The sequence below is a fragment of the Caloenas nicobarica genome, chromosome Z, assembly GCF_036013445.1.
Source record: "Caloenas nicobarica isolate bCalNic1 chromosome Z, bCalNic1.hap1, whole genome shotgun sequence".
NCBI lineage: Eukaryota > Metazoa > Chordata > Aves > Columbiformes > Columbidae > Caloenas > Caloenas nicobarica.
The window spans coordinates 87074133-87096500 of NC_088284.1; the positions used below are offsets into that span (position 1 = coordinate 87074133).

The 22368-nt window shown below is 40.1% G+C and overlaps 1 protein-coding gene across 3 annotated transcripts in view; it reads right to left on the minus strand.

The window, feature by feature from the left end:
* Nucleotides 1–21863, minus strand: part of GPSM2 (G protein signaling modulator 2) — a 30814-nt gene extending 8951 nt beyond the window's left edge. For 2 of the 3 annotated variants that reach the window (XM_065657881.1, XM_065657879.1), the window contains exons 1-4: nt 8728–9033; nt 2270–2491; nt 1102–1237; nt 405–547 (exon numbers count right to left, since the gene is read on the minus strand). In XM_065657881.1, the coding sequence (XP_065513953.1) occupies nt 405–547; nt 1102–1237; nt 2270–2491; nt 8728–8789 (563 nt within the window). In that variant the 5' untranslated portion in view covers nt 8790–9033. Of the gene's footprint in view, nt 1–404; nt 548–1101; nt 1238–2269; nt 2492–8727; nt 9034–21831 lie in introns of those variants that run through there. The other variant, XM_065657880.1, reaches the window with a different exon arrangement.
* Nucleotides 21864–22368: the final 505 nt, after the last annotated feature.

Genomic DNA, 22368 nt, shown 5'->3' on the forward strand with positions numbered 1-22368 from the left:
ACTGGCCTTTATGCAACCATAACCATCACTGAGTAGGAAACATTTCCTGCGAGATACCAAACTTAACTGCACTCTTACTTAAGCTGTTGTGCTCGCTTCTAGTTCCAGAGCTACGTTACATACAAGTATACCAAGGTCCTACTGTTGTGTCAGTCTGGCTTGAAAAGTAATACTGAATTCTGATATAAGGGAAGGACTTAACCAGGTAAGAGAGGTGCACTAAAAAAGAGGGCATAACAAAAAACAGGGCACTCTCCAGCTTAAAAGGCAAAAAATTCCCAGGTACCACTGTTCTGAATAGAAGCGTGCCACAGGTTAGTTCGTGACACCACAGATCTCCCAATATTCTAATGAACTAGATGATCACATCCTCTCAATCCCGAACATTTAAAGCTACTACTTACTCATAATAATTTGCAGCTTTTTGCAAAGCATTTTTCACATCATCTGGAAGTTCCCCTGGATCATGAGTCCCCACACTAGCTACATTTTTCCCTTTAGAGTGATACACATTTCCCAGGTTATACAGTGCTCTTGCTTCTCCAACCTAAACCAAAAGTAAAATTAGCCATTAAAATTCAATGCTTCAAAGTCTTGTGTCACAACAACTATTAGTACAATCCGCAGATGGGGAAAAAAGTTTGGTAAATGGTTGTCAACACATGCTATTCCCATTCCAAACATGTTCTTATCACTCACCTTACTCCCACCCACTCGCATCCCTCAAATTATTTTGCATACTACCTCCTTTTGAGGTGCAAGATACATAATCATTTTTGAGGCCAACTATCATTAAAAACTAAATTTAGGAAAAAAAACCAAAACACCACCACCACAACAATAAACAAAACAAAAAACCCACACACAACCAACCATAAACAAGAACCAACCACCAACCAGGATAATAGTTATTAATCTGGATCTACAGTCTTCCAGGTGCAGACAACTATTTTACAGCTAACAGATTTTTACTGTCTAGAAGAAATAATTGAATACTCGGTATTTACTTCCCTCTGAGAGGTGGCACACTCACTACCAATACAACAGGGTTCAGTTAATATGTATTAACACTTTGCTGCCAGGTTCCTCGGGAATTCTTACCTTATCATTAAGCTCTCTAGAAATATCCAGATGCCTTTGACAACAAACAATAGCTTCATCAAAATTCCCAAGTACCTTTAAGGTGTTTCCCAGATTCCCACTAGCTTTAGCTTCTCCCAGCAGATCTCCAATTGTCCTAAAATTGCAGAAATAAAATATCCAGTAAATAGTGTATAATTTGAAACCAAGCAGATGATCAGTGTATGGTAGACAATTAAAGGAATTTATGAAAATAGATTACAACCATTCAGCTCATTTTATATTTAAAATTGTTCGGTCTTTGGCTATAGACATTTAACTTTGTTGGTGCTGTTCGTGCAACAGCTAGTTTCATGGTGTTGATCATCTACTTAACATTAAAAAAATTACTTCCTTTAGGAAGAGAATAAAGAGGAAATTCTTAATGATTATGTAGAAAGACAGTCGCCGGCATTAGAAAAAGGTTTAACTGTTTCTGCATTTTACTTGACTATCACAGTCTTGTGTTATTTACAAGACATACTGGTCCCCTAAAAGCTCAGAGGTAATATTACATTTCCAGATTCTAAATGAGAGCAAGGCAGCGGACTGCCACTGCACCACTCCGACTGTGACACTTGGGGAATAACCCAACAAAACCAGTTCCCCCAAGGTTCTAGAACCTGAGCAGGTTAAGGCAGAGGTAAGAGTAGATTTGTGCCTAAATTGAGGTTAAGTACATTAGATGCCTGCATCTTTTATTGGATCTATACCAAAGCATTAAAAGTTAGACGCAGAAATAGCGTATGAAATGCATAGGGGTTTTAGATTTCACAATATCGTGAGTTTCACACAGAGAAACACAAATGAGTTCTGTCTAGTAAACGAGAGCCAGCTTAACATTCTGAAGAACCAGAAAGACTGAGTTTTAGAAACAGGAAAGGGTAAAGAAAGGGTGGATCTAAAGCAGCCACTTAATTATCCACAAACCTGGTGACACCTCAGTCAGTACCAGGATTATGGTGTTAGCATTAGCTCTCAAGTTAGAGGGCAACCCAGTTACCTGCCAGACCCCCGGCCTCTGCTGTCACCACCTTGACTCGTTATCTGCTATTAATAGCAGGGGCGGTAGGAAAATGAGCAGTCCATGCTCATCTCTACCAGAATGGGATGAAACAGAGATCATGGTTAAAGAAAGACACAAGTTTACCTTGCAAGAGTCAAATCATGGTGATGGTATTCCAAGGCCTTTGCATACTCATGCAAGTAGAAATAGGCATTGCCTAACTGGCTGTAAATAGCACTGAGTGTTTTTAAATCTTCAGTTCCAACCTGAACAGCTGCTTCAAAGAAAGACACACCAGCTCGGCAATCTCCTGCTTTGCACAGGCGCTCACCCTCCAACGCCAGCTCTAGGCAGGAAGCCTCCATCCTGCGCAATTAAAGCAAAAAGAAAAATCGTCACACTAAATGTAGCACTTTGTCTAAGCACATGAGTTCTGCAGAGGTTCTTTTACTCAGAGGCTCTCTCTTGGTTTAGGACAGGGAGTCAGCACCACAGTACAAGTAATGAACTTGGTACTTTAATATTATAGAAACTCATGCTGAAATGGAAATTGCAATATCAACAGTGATGAGCAAACAGAACACTAGAACCAATAGTTTCAACTTTTTCTTCATTAAGTCTCGTGGAGGAAATCCAAACACTGCTTTGCCCATATACAGCACCTGGAGGATTCAAAATCGCAGTTTTCACCAGCTAGATGATTTCAGAAACATAACCTAAAAATCAAGCTATTCTTGGCAAATACTGATTTTGAAAAACATAAGCACTTTTATTTTTTAGGTTGATGCCATAGCTACCTGCAAAATGTCGTATGCGAAAAAAATTCAAATACTCCTGTGTCCGAAAGACCATGACTATTTTTCCCCAAGTTGTTTCCTACGTAATTCAATACTCCTTGGCACTTCATAATTTTCTATAGTAGCACTGCTATGAAAATTCTCAGAGTGTAAAGAAAAAATATCTAGATTGAATTCACGACAAAATGTATGTCAATTCAAGTTACTTAACTGAGATGCCATAATTCCAGAAGCCACCGTCATATTTTTTCATTATTATGAGCAAATAATTGTGTAATTATACAAGTACAAAATACTGCAAGCAGTAAAGAAGATACTCATGAATGAATTTATAGCAGAATTTGCAGATTCCATTTTAAACGACAAACAAAGCATCAGAGAACTGCAGCTGCCAAAAAGCATTCATATGTATTTTTGCTACTGAGAATTCATTTGTACAAAAGGTAACATTTCAATAAGTGTTAACGCTTGTACATAAACATTTCCTACTTTGCAGTTCTGAGATGCGAGGGAGGTGGGGGAGAGGAGGATGACAAGGAAGAAGACTTCAGGGTCTTGATCTGGAAGCCACACAGTTCTCTTTTTCAAGATATATGCATTTTAGAAAGTTTGTAAAAATGCCCTCATTCTACTTAAAAGATTTTTCAAAAAGAAGACTCAGTAAGAGACATTCTGTGTTTAAAAAGCGTGTGTTAATATTGCCAAAAAGTGGACATCAACCGCATAAATTTGTGTATTGTTTTGAATTCTTCTTCAAGATGAATTACACAGTAAGTGCACCCAAAACAGAACATTTTCTATCATTGGAGATATCCTGGTTACATCATCATTTGATACTTACATGCTTGTAAGAATAAACCATTTAGCATTCTATTCCTAAAACCATCTCCCTTCATATGCACAGATCAGTAATAGCAACAATCAAACGTTTGCAGTTCCAAAAGTCATTTTGATGGCAACACCAGAAGACAGCTGCTTTGACAAGACATGGCAATGAAGTATTCAACATGCCTGCAATGTTTACATTTCTTAATTTTTCTAAATCAGAAAAAAACAGGTTATACAGCATTCTACTCAAATCTGAGCAAGAAGGAAATATTTTTGAAAAATACACTGACTTTCAAGAGAACTGGAAGAATTTGGATCCCAAGTAAAACAAGCTACCAACACAAACCAGTACCATACCTGCTGGTCTTTGACATTCCACAACTTAAGCACAAGGAGATGACAGACATATTTAACTCTTGCAATTGAAAATACTGTATGCTTGGTAGTTGGTGAAGATGCAGACAGCAAACAGTAACTCAGGCATGCAGATCTCCCCAGGCCCAGCTCCTCAGGCTGGATATCCATACCACATGCAGTAGTTTTACGTCTGGAAACTTCTCGCGTAAGTTAAAGCATTCCTACTCGCTAGAACACACAACCTGGTTCTCGTTACATTTTGCATGTGTTGAATGTAAGACAGAAAAAGGCAGAAATGATTAAGGTACAGTTAAGTACAGGCAGGAATGATTACACCATCAGCAACTGAAGGTTTAAGACTTAAAACACTTCACTGGGTAATCTTAATCCTATCCAAAGAGGTTCTCTCCGGGCACCTCATGTTAGCTGACATGGCCAATTAAAGTGATGGCTAGAAAATATGGGGCTCCTTAGTGTGAAGATTTAGACCATTACACAATCACATTCATTTCTTTAGAATTTTAGCTTGAACAGCTAAAAAAGGGTTGAGCTTTCGGCAAAATCTGTATGTGACATAACAATAGTCAAAATGCTATACTGGACTTCAATTCCGTAAGCTAAGTTATCCCATTTAAAAATTCATGTTTTGATTTGCAACTGTGATGCATCAGCCACCTAACGAATGAAGAAAAGGCACAGCTTAGAAAGGTAAAAGGATAATACCAGAGAATGCCATGGACCAGTTATTTTTCTGATCCATTGCATTCCATTAATTTCACGTTATGCCAAAGACTGCCAAATGCCAAGGCAGCATCACCATGTCATCAAGGAACTTGAAATATAATATTTTGACTTTGCAACCGAGACTAAATATAACTTATAAAAATCAAAGATTTGGGATTTTTCATACAGAACATAACTAACTATGAAGCTCAGGCTTATGCCCAGGCTGATGAAAATTAGCTGTTACTACAGTGTCTCAATTCAACCAGAATTACAGGAATTAAATGAGAATGGGAATTATTAATTGTATTGCGTAAAAAAGAAACCAAAATTGAACACTACTCTTGAGTGCAACACTAGAAAAGTTGTGTTAACAGGTTACTAGAATTTGTACAGCAAATTAAAGCTATAATTCCATGTGGATCCCTTCATACTGACCTACCATTTTTAAATAAGTTATAAAAAATGAACAGAGAAAATGAAATATTTATTTCCACACTTGCTTGTACTCAATATTAATATTTTATTCACATTAGAAGAGATATGAAATCACTCAGTTATTTTAAGTTTGCTAGGCTTATCCATCAAGAACCAAAACTGGACTCAGAAGAATTTTGGGTTTGGTTTGGGTTTTTTATCTCCATTACTTAAAGAACTGCTATGAAGGTTAGCACAACTCTTTTTCTTTAAAACAAAAAGAAAATACGTATATATTTGCATAGGTGTTCTCTAGTCAAAAAGCCATAACCTCTTAGAATGTTCTCAGAGGCTCTTTGAACTGTCACTACTAATGGTTAAATAGCATGTTGGCAGACTAGACAGGGCTAGGTTATCAATGTTTTAGGACGTCATTAAATAGTTACAAGGAGAATATGAAATTACTTTCTCTGTTCCCAGGGCTGAATTGAATTACTTATTTATTCAACGGCCAATGGCTAAACAAAAGACACATTGAATTTGCAGAGACGAGAAGACAAGAAGGCCCATTCATCTCTGTACTTGTAATGAAATTCTGTTCCTGCTAAACAGGGTAACGTTCTTCCAGATATCGCTGTGGAAATGCTCATATAGGGCTTCTATTTGTTATTCTGTTTATAGTTGCCTGGACCTGTATTCTGAAAGGCTGGCATCTCCTGAATAATTTCTCATTTGTAAAACTACCTCGTCCTTATCTGTCCCATCTAAGCTTTTCATCTTGCCTGGCTCCCCCCGCTTTTTTTTTTTCTCTTCTTTTTTCCCCTTATTATTCTCTGTCCTTCTTCACATTCTCTTCTGAACCTTTATACTTATAAGAATATAAACTCTATACATGTGTCTTCACCCTCGGCTCCCTGTTTTCTTCTGCCATTTTGGAGTCTCCCTTCCTTCAGCTGTTCTCATCTTACAATAAAGAACAGAAAACTAGTAAGAAATAAGGCAAAACAAGAAGGTAAGATGACTCATCAATTACTACAGTTGCTAAACACAATTAATTTAGGTTTATTTCATTCAATTCCCACTAAGAGGATTTTTCGCTATTGAGGGGGAACAGGGCTGCCATGCAATTTGCCATGAAACAGGTCGATACACATAACAAAAAATACCCTATTATATCTCTTTAAATCAGATACATAAAACCTCTAATGCCACAGCATCTTATAATACAGATCACATACCATTCCTGCCTCCTGCCCTTGTGCTTGGTTTCTAGAGGTAACGCAGAAGCACAGCACACCGAGCACTCTCAACAACAGAACTACACCTCCCTCCGCTGGAATGCTCTGTTCAGTCAAACTAAGGCTGATGGCAAACTGCGAAACCAAACAACACACACACATAAACTAAGAAACCACACACCTGAATTTTGGGTTCTTTTGCTCCAGTCAAGATACAAGCAGTTACAAATTTTTGGTGTATGAATTCAGTAGGCCAAGACAAGTTCTATAAATATTTACTCTATAGATCACTTATTAGTCCCATTTATTAACTCCGGCATTTTATTTTCAGCCACTAAAAAAGATTAAAAAATAGCTTCCTTCCAGCAGCATAACCATTTTTATAGCTGCTAAAGTGACACTGGTCAGCTACAGTGGGGAGAAAGAAACAGCTAGCACAATAAGAAACAGCCCATTCTAAAGCCTTTCCCTAAGAGTGGGCCACCAGCTTCTCTTTAAAGTCAGTCCTACTGGAATACCAGTGGGAAAGAAAGAGCACTCTGAGAGTCAAACGAGCCCGGCACAATACCCGTAGGTAAAAAATTTTAAAAACTGATAAATAACACCACCACTCCCACTAACTTATGGCCTATTCTTCCCTTCTTAAAATTTTAAACAACAACTGAATAAAATCTTTCCAAATTATAGCTATTAAATTAAACAATCACAAAATTCCAGTTCAATATACTGAACTAATTGGCTGTTTCTCTAAGTTTTAGAGAAGTTTCACATTAAAAAAAGGATTATGCCTTGAATTTTTTACATGTTCATCAGATTACAGTTCTTACAGAAAGGTTTAATACGGCCATTAATATTTAATCAGTGTCATTCAAGGCTGTAGTGAAATACAGCATAAGGTACTAAGACATTTTGCCCTGTGCTTGCCAATATTTTCGAAGTTATTTTTGGCTTGTCAGTTTAAAGCAGACAATTGTCTGTGCCCCCTTCTTCATCCATTTGCTTCTATAATAGGCCCCTGAACAGCTCCTGCTTCTATGAAAGAGTGAACAAGGATCTCGTAGAGTTGTCAGGGGAGGTCCAAGAGCAGCAGCAGCAAGGGCAAACACGTTCCAGGAATGCTGGGAGTCACATACACTCGGGAAACACTGAGCACAGAAGAAACACCATGTGCACACACTCAGGGATTCCTGCTGTCAAAGCCACCATATAAAGATTTTAGCAAAATAAAGAGAGTAGAGAGTAAATTTACTAATTTTCTCCTTACTGACCAGGAAAAAGCTGCTCCTGCTGATTGCCCTGCCAATGAGAACTGACAGTGCACTTCTCTGAAACGGCAGCGCAGACCGACGGACAGCAACCTAACGCTGTCACAACCGTTTCAGAACTAATTTTAAGCCGCAGCACGTGCTGTCTTACAAATAAGGGTAGTGTTTCGACCCCGTTAGCTAGGAAGGAAAAGGCCTCCAAAGCAAGAATGACTGCAGGGAGGGTGGGGGGAGAACATACAAGAATCATGCTTCTTATTTGATTTTAAAACAATCATTCCAGTGTTCCCGTGTCCCTTCCTTTGGAATGAGCTGCAAGATTTACCCATCCAAATATCACACACTACGCAACGCTTCCATTGTTCAGGTTCATCAGAGGGAGGCTGCATCTTGTCCCACATCTGCAAAGGGGATTCCAGAACAAAAATTATAAAAGCTCTCAGAAGGAAAATCACACATCCTCTTGACTTACTTTTCTAGTCCAAGGTATCAGAGGAGTTTCTACCTATCAATCAAATCTCTTTATTTTAAGCAAGGAAAACACTGGTCCAGGTGATAGCGCACTTATCATTCATAGAAGCAATAATGGGACAAGTACAGAGAACTTTAGCAGACAAAACTCAACAATTTGCATATGCAGGCCAAAAGCTAAAAGAAGAGAGAGCAATGTATTACTATGCAGGGATCATACTTCATAGAATTCTATCAGAAATACGAAGAAATACAGTCAATCATGTACTATTCCGCAACCACACACAGTTCCAATACCATACGATCACGTAATTATGCTAATATAATCTACTATATAACAAAAGTGAATTTTCATATTTCAAAAATCGTGAAAAGAAAAAAGTTATTTTAGCTTTCAGTTTCAGTAAGACCAGTAACAGAGATACCAAACTATTTGTTGCAACTTGTTTAGTTTTCTATTACTAACAAGCACTTATTCATCCATACTAAAACTAATAGAGTCTTACCTGTATCGCACATGGAAGGAACGATCTTCACGCATGCTTATCAAAACATTACTGTCCTCCATTGAGTTGCATTATCAGTAGAGAAAATAAGACTGTTCTGTAGTAGGGTAAGTACTTTATTACGGAGAACTGTTGTCAGAACACCATTCCAGTTAGTATATTAATAAGTTGGAGAAAGGTATCCTAAGATCCTGTTGAAAAACTCTTCTTTATTACTAAGGTAAGGAGGTCACTTTCAGACACCTCTGAAACCTTCAGAAACGTGTTCAAGTTCTTTCATCTGTGGCCCTTTAAGCTCCACTCAGCTGCGTTTCTGCAAAGGGAAGACAAGATGCTTGGCTTGAAGTCTCATAGTCAGTTAGTAACTCACAACTATTTGCAGCTGATGTAAAAGCATAACACTGCTCCTAGCAAGCAGGAAGTATCAAGCACGAACTTAAAGCCAGAGCCAAAGCCTTCTACATACATATGGCAATTCCTGCAGGCAAGCGAGAAAGCAAAGAATATTTAACAAAACCAACACTCTCTTTTCCATTGGAAACTTCAAGTAATTTACCCTTGTTAATATTCTTTGGCCTTATGAAGATCCAAGTAAAAAGCTTAAGAATGAAAGCTACAAAATGAAAGGCGTAACATAAAACAGATCACAAACTGCTTTACACCTAAACGACACCGCTGAAACCCCAGAGTCTGCTGGAATCCCACAGCAGTCAGAACTGGCTGACACAATCCCACCTGGAGAGCATCCCTTCTGGAGATCATCCCACTCAGAACACGACGAGCACAGAAGCCAGCAGAGGTTTAAGCTCTATTCCCCTCTCCCCTCCCCACTCCCAAAAGAAAAGGGAGGAGACATAAGGGGTTTTATTTTTTTTTTTTTTTTTAACACTAGCTTCACATTCCCAAATGCTGCGGCATTGACATATGGGTTGCAAACTCTGCTTCAAAGGGATTGCAGCAGCCAGCACTTAGACATCAGACATGTTTAGGCTGGCAGGGAGAAGATTAACAGAAAAGAAACTGTATTCAAAAGTTAACCCACTTTTAAGCATATTTTTAGTAGAGGAGTTGATATATTTATTGCTCAGTACTAATATTGCCTTCCTTTGCAAATAAACATATAGTTGTGTAATTCACAAATGCATATTTCATCAAGAGCCTGCAGAGATGTCAAAAGAGCAGAACTCAGGTTTAAAGCTGTCTCCAGAAGAAAATGCAACCCTCTCTAGTTTTAATTGTCTATGTAGGCCATGCCTTTTCCACTCCTTAGTTTTACCAAGTAGCAGCTATGAAGACTGACGCTTCCTATCATACTCTGCCTTGACAGCACGCCTCAAATGGACCATCCACATTCTTCCAGCCAAACAACTCTCCTGCCCTTCCATGCTCATCATTAGAATTACTTAGCATCAACAAGCGGGTGTGGGTATATTTTTGCAATTACCAAGCGTGACACACGCAGTTTACAATACCATTGCAACCCACATACTGGGAAGGCCATGTCACCAGTATTTACTCTCTGGAAGTTTGTGTGACCCTCAAATCAGGTAACTCCCACAAGCAGACAGCAGCAAGCCACCCAGCCTACAGCACTCACCCATGGGCACTCCCGGGGCTCAGCAAACACCAGGGAACTGAAAGTTCCCTGCCATAGCTGGATACACTCATGAAAATTACTGCATGCCACAAACTAAAAAGTATACACTTTGGCAACTGCCACAGATAATGAAATAACTAATGATTGTGGTTAATTTGCTTGTATAGTTATATTGTAATTAGAATTAGCTGAATTACTTGTTTTAAGAAGCTTTTTTAAAAAAAATAAAAAGCCCAATTTAATTTTAAAAGCAGAGTTATATTTAAAAGTATATCATGATAACTGCCTTTATTTAAATAGCAGTTACTTTTAGCAGTACCTTTCACATTGTCTGTTTATAACTTCATTTCGTCTGAGCTACGTTTCTGTCCTCATACTTAATCTCATCCTTTGACCGATGTCACCATCTCAAATCACTGTTCCTGCATTCTTCCCTCCTTACTGGCTGTATAGCACATCCCTGGTCTTGGGAGGGTGATATGGACACACCCGAGTTGGCCAACACATCGTGATCACAGGTCCAACACAAATTACTGGGTCTGGTCTTCACACCTCGCTTCCTTCACCCATAACTCATTACGATGTCAAGCTAGACCTTCAGCCATGCCAACATGGAATCAGTAAGCAAACTTGAAGCACATTAATTAGAGTGGTGAATTCAAAATTCAGGATGTGGAAATCGGTGAACCCTCCCTTCCACAAACAATCTCTCTCAGGTGTAAACTGGCCTTGGGAGGACCATGCTTTGTAAACTAAGCCCTGCTCTTTCAGTTGATGCATCTTAACTATTCAGAATATCTCTGTGTGACCAAACCTTTCCTGAGCTGCTGATCAACATGAAGGGCACAGTACATCAGCAGAAAAGCCTAGGGAATTAACAGAAATTGGAAGAAGTTCTACTCTATTGGCACATCTAACACTGAAACGCACTTTCTCCTAAACTTGCATTTTCATTAGAATTTCATGTAGCATGAAAGAAGCACTTGGCGCTTACTAGAAACAAAAAAAATCTGTATAAATGCAAAGTAGCTGCTTTCAATTTATTCTTTCCACACCTTTAAACAACGCAAAAATCCATATGCGTGTTAAAGAGCTGCCCTTCAGGAAAGCATAAATAGAAAAATGAAGCTGTATACACAACTTTAAAATCCACAACTTTTCTATTCCAGCTATCAAATGCAGGAAGCCCGAGCTTTTTTGTAATTTCAAAGTACTGGGAAAAAAAGCACACAGAAAAAAGACTGGGCCTCCTTTATAAGTGGAAAATTAACTAAAGAGGTGTTACTAATTACACAGTGGTATGATACCAAAATGACCACCACCCCCAAATCAAATCAATCAAGGCAGAAGCTTGGCAATCAAATGTGGCAGCCAGTTTAGACCCCGCAATACACAAAACATGTACTTTATCAACTCCTTAGTAGGAGAAAATGGTGAACCACAGTTAGGGCTCACTCACCCCATCTATAGACAGCTAAAAGACGTTCAATTAAACCATCTGTAAAAAGCTAACTTTGCCTCAATTTGATTATCTAAAAAAATGTACTTATCACTTTCAAAAAGTCACTTTTCATTATTTTCTATTAAATCACAGATTTGTATAGAAACGATATAGATATAGAAGCCTAGGGTTTGCATAGTATGAGGTTTTATGACTGAATTCCTTACTAAATTCTATGAAAGTACTTTCATCTTCGTTCTATGAAACTGCATAAAATCTATCGAGTTCATTTTACAAATTTTACAATGATACTAAAAAAAACCATGATAAAGTACTAATATTACATACTGAAAGGAATCCCACATAGCAATGCTTTAAAAAGTGAAATCCCATCACAGTGCACTTACTCAGTATTTTTCATAACATTATTATCGGTGTTCTCAGCAAGAGAACTGAGGCCTAATGGCTGATATTCCAAAGAAAGTACATCTCAACCTTCCATGAACAGCACTGAACTGAATCAGTGACATATATACTAAGACTTGAACGAGGATCACTCTCCAGAATGATTATGGTAGAAATCAAGACTCCTCCATCTTCAATTCTGATCTGTATATTTCAAGTCCCTGACAATGATAAAACAGTAGCTGTAATTTCTTTCTCAGAAGCCTGTTATGCTGGCTAATTGCCCTAGTTAATACAACTTCTAGACAAGCATTTCATGTTTTATGGCATTTTCCATTTCAGAAAAGATTTGAGTACACACTGTGAATTTTATCACAATGGTAGACAATCACTTCAATCAGATTGCAGGTATCAGTTACACTGAAAGCCTATGATAGACCCCTTAATTTTAACTTTTTATAAAATACTGCATTTCCACACAAGTGAAAATAAATGGCAAGCAACAGAAAACTATTTATTAGCAGTACATGGAACCAACAACCACAACATAGTTGGAGAGGCAGATTGTTTTTTTTTCCCCTGCATCTCCTTAAACCAGGGAATTTCTGCAGCTTCCCTGGCTCTTCCCCTCAACCCACACCTTTCTTCTTGGAATCTCCCAGACCACCAAGAGTATCGCTCACCTAGTCTACAGCTGCGTGGCTGAGATACGCTGACTGGTCACTTGGAGGCTGACAAACAACATCTAATGGCTCAGTTCTTTCTGCCTTTCCCTGAAGGAGACAAGCAAGTAATGGCTTCTCTATCCATCTGCTATTTTTTACAAAGCTATAGGAAAGGAGCATCTGCCAAATGAAGGCATTACTTACTGAGAGATTCAAAAGCTACAAGAGGAAAATACAGATAGAGGCAGATAAATTGCATAAATTGTATTTTCTTAGAAAAACCACCTACAGACAACATATGTTTCAAGATTGAGGCAAACTTCCCAATGACGAACTCAGTTTGAATTTCAGGAAGAAGCTATAGCATGGGGGAAAAAAAAAAAAAGAAAAAGAAAAAGAAACTTGAACTGGATTATCTAAAAACAAAGTGGAGCTTTGCATACCCCGTGGAGAAAGAGACAGACTCAACATCAAAAATATACTGACAATTCTGTTACTGAAATATAGAGATTAGTCTGGCTCCAGACCTTCAAAATATGAAATAGTATATAAACACAAATAGTACAACAAGGAACACTCAAAACTAGACAAACCATAATTTTAGCCTTCAATGCTGTCCAAGGATATTTTTGAGATTCACCTGAATTAACAAATAAGCCTAAATTAAGCCAAGAAAAAAAATCCTTACAATTCCATATCAAGTCTGATATTACATTTACATAGTACATGGCATCATCATTAGCATTTCTGTAGTAATAAATATTCCCCTGTGAATTAACCCTACAATTACTGTGTGCCATGTTGGGGAAAAGCTATTTTTTCCAAACCTTGAGCACAGCACTATACAAGTGCCTAGTCATGAGAGCACGTCATGCAGACACAAGAAACACCAGACTAAGAGCAGTGTGGTTACTCTTAGAAGCTTAATTTTAAACTCCTCTCTGCACCACCTTGGACAGAAGTTCAACAGCTGATCAGCTGACAGCACATGGAAACCACCTTCACTGAGGAACTGGATTTGAAGTTTCATTCAGGATCAGTGATGACACGGAGCAATACCTGCTCTGAAATACTGTCTTTTTCTCCGCATGGATTTATATATGGAGCAGATACCTCCAGAATAAACCATGGGCTTGTTTTAAAGGACTGGCTCAGCAGCACACAACCCAAGCAGCACACAACCCAAGACCAGACACCTCTGGGTTGCACCTGAAGGACAGCCCAGGAAAGCTGAGGTTTGTAAACAACTTCCTCAGAGGCTCCTCCTAGGTGTGAGTCTGATAAAGCAGATTCTGCAGAGCTTGTAATCAGCACGGATCACGGGATAGACCCAGCCTAACACATCCTCTGCTATCACGCTCATCAGCAAGCTGCAAATAAATTAATACCACTATTTAATGTTCTTGATTCAGGTGCTTCCTCCTCCACCCCGATTATATTTACCATGCTCACTTATAAATATGGGCCCACACGAAACTAAGACACACGACTGAATATTGCAGACAATTCTAAAATGGCTGGAAGGGGTGGGCATTGTACCAACTTAGGTCCACACGCGATGTTCTTTCCACAAAATAGGAATCGTACCAACCCACCGCTCCACAACCCTGGAATCTCGCTTATAGCATACTAATAGAGGAAGGAACACAAAGTTTCCTCCCTTTACCCAAACCATGTGGACAGAGCTATCTTTTATACACGAAACCATCAGCTCCTTGCTGGAAAGAGAATAAAAAAATTGTAACTGACAGCATAAGGCTAGACAGCAATTTTATTATCGGAATCAAAAGAACAGAATTACTATAGTGACGTATGGAAACTCAACTCTACTATCTATTAAATTATTTCATCTCTCTTCTTAGCCAGTTAATCCCAAGACTTAATTAATTCAGTATAACCAGCAGTCTTTCTAGATAGTCAAAAGAAGCACAGAGGTTATAAAAGCGTAGAAAAATACTAATAACAGGAGCAATGACACTCATGGCACTCTCCTCAAAAAGTTAAAATAACTGCTAAATGAAAAATTACACAAATACTATCATTATCTGTCATGAACTCCTCAGTGATCTAACTGATAATACTGGGATGCTCTCCCAAATGTTCTTCTAGCACTGTATTTACCCAAATGGAAGAAAAGGCTTTTTGTCCAAGTACTTTAATTTACTGGTGCAGTTATCAATATAACTGCAGAAGGAGAAACTCTCTAGTGACAAAGGAGCAGAAGTATGCCCAGAACAGCCCATGGTAGGACTGTAAAATAATTGTATTGAAAATATTAATATGAAACGAAGTGATGAAAATATTGCATTAAAACCAACAACTACTTTACAAAATTAAATACATAATTATTAATCATGCTAGTTTATTAAATTCTATTCATATTTTTTAATGGGCCTAAAAATCCCCTAGCAATGAGATCTTTCCAAATCTTAAGATTTGAAAATAAATAAATAAATAAATAAATCACACCTAACTAAGAGGTGGCAAACATTTCTGAGACAAATTTTGCACACAATGAAGTGAGGATCTTACCACATCCACAGCTGAAAATGAAAGCATGGACTTGAACTCAACACCAGAGCACCGCTCCAGAGCAGAGTCCAACATTTATTATCTAATTGCTAAAACAGACCTGCATTATGACAGACACAGTAACAGTGGAGATATTTAATTTATCATCTTATTTCTAAAAAGGTCGGTTGGTTGTGGTTTTTTTTAAACTTCTTTGGTTACCTAAAACCAACTGACCTTGTTGCATGGTGGGTTCTAACTACAGGTAAGAGAAGGTTTGTTCCCCCTGTGCCCTTTCACGCAGGCTAATTCCTCAATGCTCCCTCCACTCATATCCCTTTTTGGCACAGCAGACTGGAAGCCCTGGCTCATACAACATTCTGTTAAAGGCAACCCAAAGTCTAGAAGCATTTCTACATGCCCTCCAGCATTGCCTGTGTATACTCTCCACTTTACTCTGTGGATTAGGAGGAGGTTTTTTCCTTTCTGTTTGTGGAACAGCTAGTGTGATAGAGTGTTTGGGGCTTTAAGTCATGCTGAAGGGCTGCAACATGGTGAGTCTTTTAAATCCTGTATAGCCTTCTTGTTCATTTTCCCTTTGTTGTTAAAGGTTTGCGCAAACAACAAGTACGCATTGCCTAGCATTATTTTCAATATTACTCACCATTACCAACATTAAAACACAAGCAGTCTTAATGACACAAGTTATTTCTGCCAAATCATAAAAAAACTATTCCAAACAACCATGATAACTGAATCCAGGAGTATCTTCCTTCTCTGAGTCAGAAAGAAGCTCGCCTGCATTCTTATGAGTTATTTTGTCTTCCTTTCATATGAAGCACCCGAGCAGTAGACAAAAACTGCATATACGCGATGCAACAAGAAACGTATATCATACAAAAAACTAAAAAAAAAAAATTCAAAACTTTCAGTTAAAGAACATTCAAATTTCTGGTCAGAATCTGGTGTCTCTACTCACACTACACACCCTATTTTCACCTAGCTATCAGACTGAAATGTAAATACATGCCTTAAAATGGAAAAAATTATTAAAAGCAGAAAGAGATGTCAGAAACTTAGGAGAATGATGCAATCCATAAGTGACAAAAAACATATGTCCTCATCGCTAGTAAATTCAGGGTACTGACATACTTCCAGGCCAACTCTGTTAACTTTTGTAAATGCAAATGTGCCCTATTAGGCATAATAAAGGTACAGTATAGGTTTATAAATAGAAATATTTAAGGCATCTGGCAATGATACAGGCCATATAGTGACTTACAGTCTTAGAATGTATTGAAGATAAAAATGAACAGCTAGCACACATACTTCCACTGAGTAACACAAAGCGGCAACAAATGCACATATTAGACTGATATCTGAGTGTATGAAACATCAGCATTCAATGATGCAAAGGTGGACTTCTCAGTGCCTCTATCATAGAGTACCTTTCCAGAATAGAACATCCTTTTTCTAAGAGAATCAGTATTTTGCTCAAAAATCAGTTTGCTACTTAATGTATGTAATTACTGTCTAGTGTGCAAGTTAAAGAACTGGGTGTAGCTATCACAAGTAACCACAAACATTTTTATTATAAGGATATTCCTGCAAGCAGTTTATGTAAGCCATCTATTTAAATCCTGAAGTAAGGCAATCCCACACTATGACAAAATAAGAAAGTACAAGAACATGAAGTGCCAGTGGAACATAACTAATATCCCCATGATAAAACTAATCAGGAAACTGAAAACTAATTCTAAATGCAACAAGAGGATGATTTCAGACAGAAGAATATAACGGAATAACATCCTCTCTTTGGCTTAAAAAAAGAGCGAAGTCAGAATAGCTGATAATTTTTCACATATTTGATACATCAAGGTATGAGGACTCCATTTTTATTTTTTTATCAGAACAAGCTCCAAGTTTTTACATACTGCCATTCATAAACTGAAAACTAATATTGTGCTGCCTTCTTTCCAAGCATCTCACAACTGGAGATGAGATGTGCAATTTTAAAGTCCTTAAATGTCACAATAGACTTCAATGACAGTTGACAACAAAGTAATAATTATTGATTCTTTTATTCTTAGCATAAGTTTAAATCATATTACCACAAAAATCAGTAACAGTTTTGTTACCAATTTCTGAATGCAAATTTGAACATTGCGCCTTCTGTTTAATCAGGGACAATCTCATCATGCAAACTGACATACACTAGGGCACAGGCCTCTTCCAGTCAATGAGATGTTTACCCAAGTACCTTCAGTTTGGGAAACGGAGCATATGATGTGAAAGAACACCAGATGGGAAAAGCTCAGCACAAAACGTTGATTATTTGTACTTAAGTTGATAGACCAAGTTGATCACAAATCTCTCCAATAAAATGTTCTGCTTAGCTCCCTCTTGGCGTATAACATCTCTTAAAAAGAGACCCTGGTAAGTAAAAGAAATAAGATAGACAGACTGCACAAGCCTCTTGCAAAGAGAAGGGAAAATGAATCTTAGGATTTCATAAACTTCAAAAAAAAAATCCTTAGAATCACAGGCAGTAAAAACCACAATAGCCATTTAAGTGAAGCAAAGTTCTGGGCTCCCCAGTTTAAGAGGGACAAGGAATTACTGGAGGGAGTCCAGCAGAGGGTCTGGAGCATGTTTCTTATGAGGAGAGACTGAGTCAGCTGGGTCTGTTCAGCCTGGAGAAGGCTGAGAGGGGATCTCATCCATGTTTCATAAATATCTCAAGGGGATATGTCAAGAGGATGTACCAGACTCCTTTCAGTGGTGCCCAACAATAGAATGAGGGGCAACGGGCACAGACTGAAGCACAGGAGGTTCCATCTGAATATGAGGAGAAACTTCATTACTTTGAGGGTGCCAGAGCACTGGAACAGGCTGCCCAGAGAGGTTTTGGAGTCTCCTTCTCTGGAGACACTCAGAACCCACCTGGACACATTCCTGTGTGATCTGCTCTGGGTGAACCTGCTTTAGCAGGTGGGTTGGACTGGATGATCTCCAGAGGTCCCTTCCAACCCCAACCATTTCTGTGATTCTGTAATATAGCTGCTATATCAGATTTCCCACTGTACACTGGGATGCTCATTCAGAGGTTAGGCAGGCATTCAGCATAAAGAACTCATTGCCACTCCACAAGTTTTCATCCTGCAAGGAGCAGATGTAGCTCTCACAGAACCTGTATCACACAGCTGAAATGATCCACGATAGTTTAGTGCCAGCAGCACTGCTGGGTGCATCACCTGTGCACTCAGTGCTTAAGTATGAACAGGATTAACTGTCTTCGCAATTCTAAGTCTACAGCTGAACAACATACAGCTACAACCTGTAAAAACTGTAAAAGTGCAGGATGAACACATACTGTAGTGAGAAGAACACACTGTTTTCTCTTATTGTTTGTTTCCCATAAACACAGTTTATTTATGGCACATTGTCTATGCAAATTTAAGGAAAAAAAATATTTCTTGAGGTGCCAAGTTGTAAATTGTTTTGCGTATTTATTCTGACATTTGGGAGGCAGGTGTGAATCTATTCAGAAGCTCGTCAATGCATTTTCTTCAGTCTCTGTGATGAATACTGAACCGCAGTCCATTTTGCCCCCATTGTCCACAGATTTATCCTCTATATATGCACATTATCACACAAATACCATTGGGCACAATAGCGTATTCTGACCTCTAACAAACCAACGATCACTAGGTAAGGGACTGGCTCCAAAGTGTTGCACACAAGGTACAAAATTCTTAACGGGATACTAGCAGGACAATGTTAGAAAAAAATGTAGTAAACAGACATAGTAAAGAAATAAAAAGATTTAGAAAGACATATTGGTAGGTCACGTATGGTTTATATTCTCTGTAACTCAGCTGCATCAAAGTTTTTCCTTCCTCTAAGTAAAAGGTTTATAATACACAGAAGTTTTATTATATGAACGAGAACCATACTCTTCAAACACTGGCAAATTCAAGTCCCAAGAGGCAGCTTGATGTTAATCATCTGTTCAATATTACATTTGTTTTAGACCATCTCTTACCAGTTTATCCACCTCTACTTTTGCTGTATTTTATATTCCTAATATTGTGGTCTTCCACAAAATAATACTTTATTTTTTTGATACGATCATTTGCATAGCTGACTTGCTATTAAATGGGTAAATAACAGTTAAGGGATTTTTTTCTTCACCTAGTATCTCTCTGTTCTTTCATTCACACGGATAGTAACAGCAATAACAGGCTAATCTTTCAGGAAGTCATAAAATCAATACTTATTCCTTAAATAGAAACAATTTCATTAAGATGTCAACCTTAAGAACTACTAAAACCGAGACCATCGTTACCAGATCTTGGCAGGAACAACTAAGTTGTGGAAAGGGAAACTGACTGCACAACTGCTACAAAAAACTGAATGACAAAAAGAAAAAAAGTACAAATGTCTTTGCTATTAAATTTTAAAAGCAGAAAATTAGGAGAAACTAAAAATTATCCTGTTTTAACCAAAACAGAAGAACGCAGATAAACTGTGTAAAACAAGAAAAACTCCCTACATGTTCGATAGTTAAAACTATGGACAGATAGCATTTATTTTTAGAAAAAAACACATATTTCTTAATAGAACTTCTCCTTCCTGACTAGTGGGGAGCCAAGCTGCTCTCTTGATTATATTGCACATTGGGACCTGAAGAACACTGATTCAGAAAACTGGTCTGCTGTCATTTGTTGACAAGAGGCTGATAATTGATATTAGAAACAGTTCTAACAAAATAAGTTCCCATCTTGACCAGGTATAAGAGGTAAGACTAATTTTCAAAATTGTGGTGTTTTCTACAACATGCCAAAAGAAATAGGTTTTCTATGGTTTTGCAATGCTTTTACTCAACATTCATAGTAAAAGAGATTGGCTTGCTGACTACCAGAAGTGGTTTAAGTGAAGAAAGAATTGTTGCCTCTAAATAGCTCAGAGAAAAAAAAGTAAAGCCAAGTGACAATGAGAGCGCAAGACCAAAATGGTAGAATGTCTATCGATATCTTTCTAAAAATTACTTTGACCTTTTAACCATCAAGTTCTGAAAAAAATTCTCCAGCAAGAGTAGCAGGAATGTACAATCAATCCTAAGTAGTTTTAAGATGCTTGAAAGAGTTACAAGAGCATTTAAATAAGGCAACAGACACGACCCACATAGGTTCCTTCCAGTCAAATAAAGTTGTCTTAAGTTTCACGTAAGTTTTGTGTCTGCTTTAGTATAAAGTCTTTTGATCCGAAGATGAATGTATAACCACAGTTCAGAAGTCCAGCTAACCATTAATGGAACTAGTAGGAAGGAACACTGGTACAGGCCTACAAATTAAACACACAATAAAAATATAAAATCATGACTTAAACAAAAGGTGTAAAGTTTTCAGACAACATTTACGGAGAGATGGGAGTCTCTTCACTGATCTTTTTGAGATGCAAGACTCCGCATTTTCTGCTGATTTTTGCCATGGCTGTACAGCTCTCCATGGCAACCCAGGATGCCTGCAGCCTGCTGGAGAACCCAACAGGAACAACGCACTGTGCTGAAAAGGCTTCTACAGCAGAAGCAAGGGCACGACTTCAAGGTGGGATAAAATCTGTGTCTCTGCAATCACTTCAATAAAAGGATAAAGAAGAATTCCTGATTACCTATGCTCCTCTGTTCAAAACCTGAATAAGCAAAAGGAGGTGAGGAACCGGGCTAGCGAAGGCTACAAGTAAGATCAGATGCAGTACAATGTCAGTACAGATACACTGCAACATACTAACTTGAATTCTTAGAGAGTTTAGAGCTTGTTCCCTGTATGCTTCACTCTTCACAGTATGTTTGTGGGTCCTTTAGCTCCTGTTATATTAACAGACTGTTTCATTCCCTCCCCTTAAAATTTTATTCAGCATTTATCATCTTTATCTATCTTATTAAGCACAACACAACTGGTTAAAGGTATCTAGCGCCGTTTCGCTCTCGACTCGCTGCAGAGAGCCGGGGTGACCTCCCAGCGGCACCGAGCCCACGGAGCGGGTCGGACGGGCACGTCCCGCTGCTGTTCCCCAAGGGAGGGCAGCGGCAGCCACAGGTGCCAGCTCCAGCCGAACGCCGCAGTTGAGGCACTCACGGTCGCTCTCCAAGGCTGACCGCGCGGCGAGGGCACCCGCCGGCACGCCAGGCCGCGCAGCACCAGCCCGGCGATGAAGGCCGCTACAGCCTTGCGAAGCCGGGACCGGGGGAGCCGGCGCTGCGGCCGGAGCGGAGCGCGGGCGCTGACAGGCGGCGGGGCCCGGCGGTCCCGCTGGGCCAGGCGGCCCCGCGCAGCGTGTCCACTGCCCGCCGCACACCGCCCTTCCCGGCAGCCAGCCGCTCCTCGCCGCGCCCAGGACGCGACCCCCGCCCCCGGCGGCTGCGCGGCGGCGACGAGCGGCCGCTGCTGCCGCCGCCGCTTCCCGCCCGGCCCGCTCCTCACCTGCCGCCGCCGCCGCTTCCCGCCCGGCCCGCTCCTCACCTGCCGCCGCCGCGGCTTCCCGCCCGGCCCGCTCCTCACCTGCCGCCGCCGCCGCTTCCCGCCCGGCCCGCTCCTCACCTGCCGCCGCCGCCGCTTCCCGCCCGGCCCGCTCCTCACCTGCCGCCGCCGCTTCCCGCCCGGCCCGCTCCTCACCTGCCGCCGCCGCCGCCGCTTCCCGCCCGGCCCGCTCCTCACCTGCCGCCGCCGCCGCTTCCCGCCCGGCCCGCTCCTCACGTGCCCGGCGGCTCCCAGCGCGAGCGCCGCCGCGGGGAGCGCGGGGCCGCGCCCGCCCACGCGCAGCCGCTCTTCGAACCCACCAATCCCCGCGCGCGGCCAACGGCTCTGCGCACGCTCCGCCCCGCCGCCGGAAGGCCGCATCATTCACACGGACCAATGGGGAGGGGGGGCGGGCGCACGGGGGTGCGCGGCCCCGCGCTGAGCAGCCGGGGGCGGGAGCGGCGCAGCAGCCGCCAGCGGGCACAGCGCGGACGCCCGGCC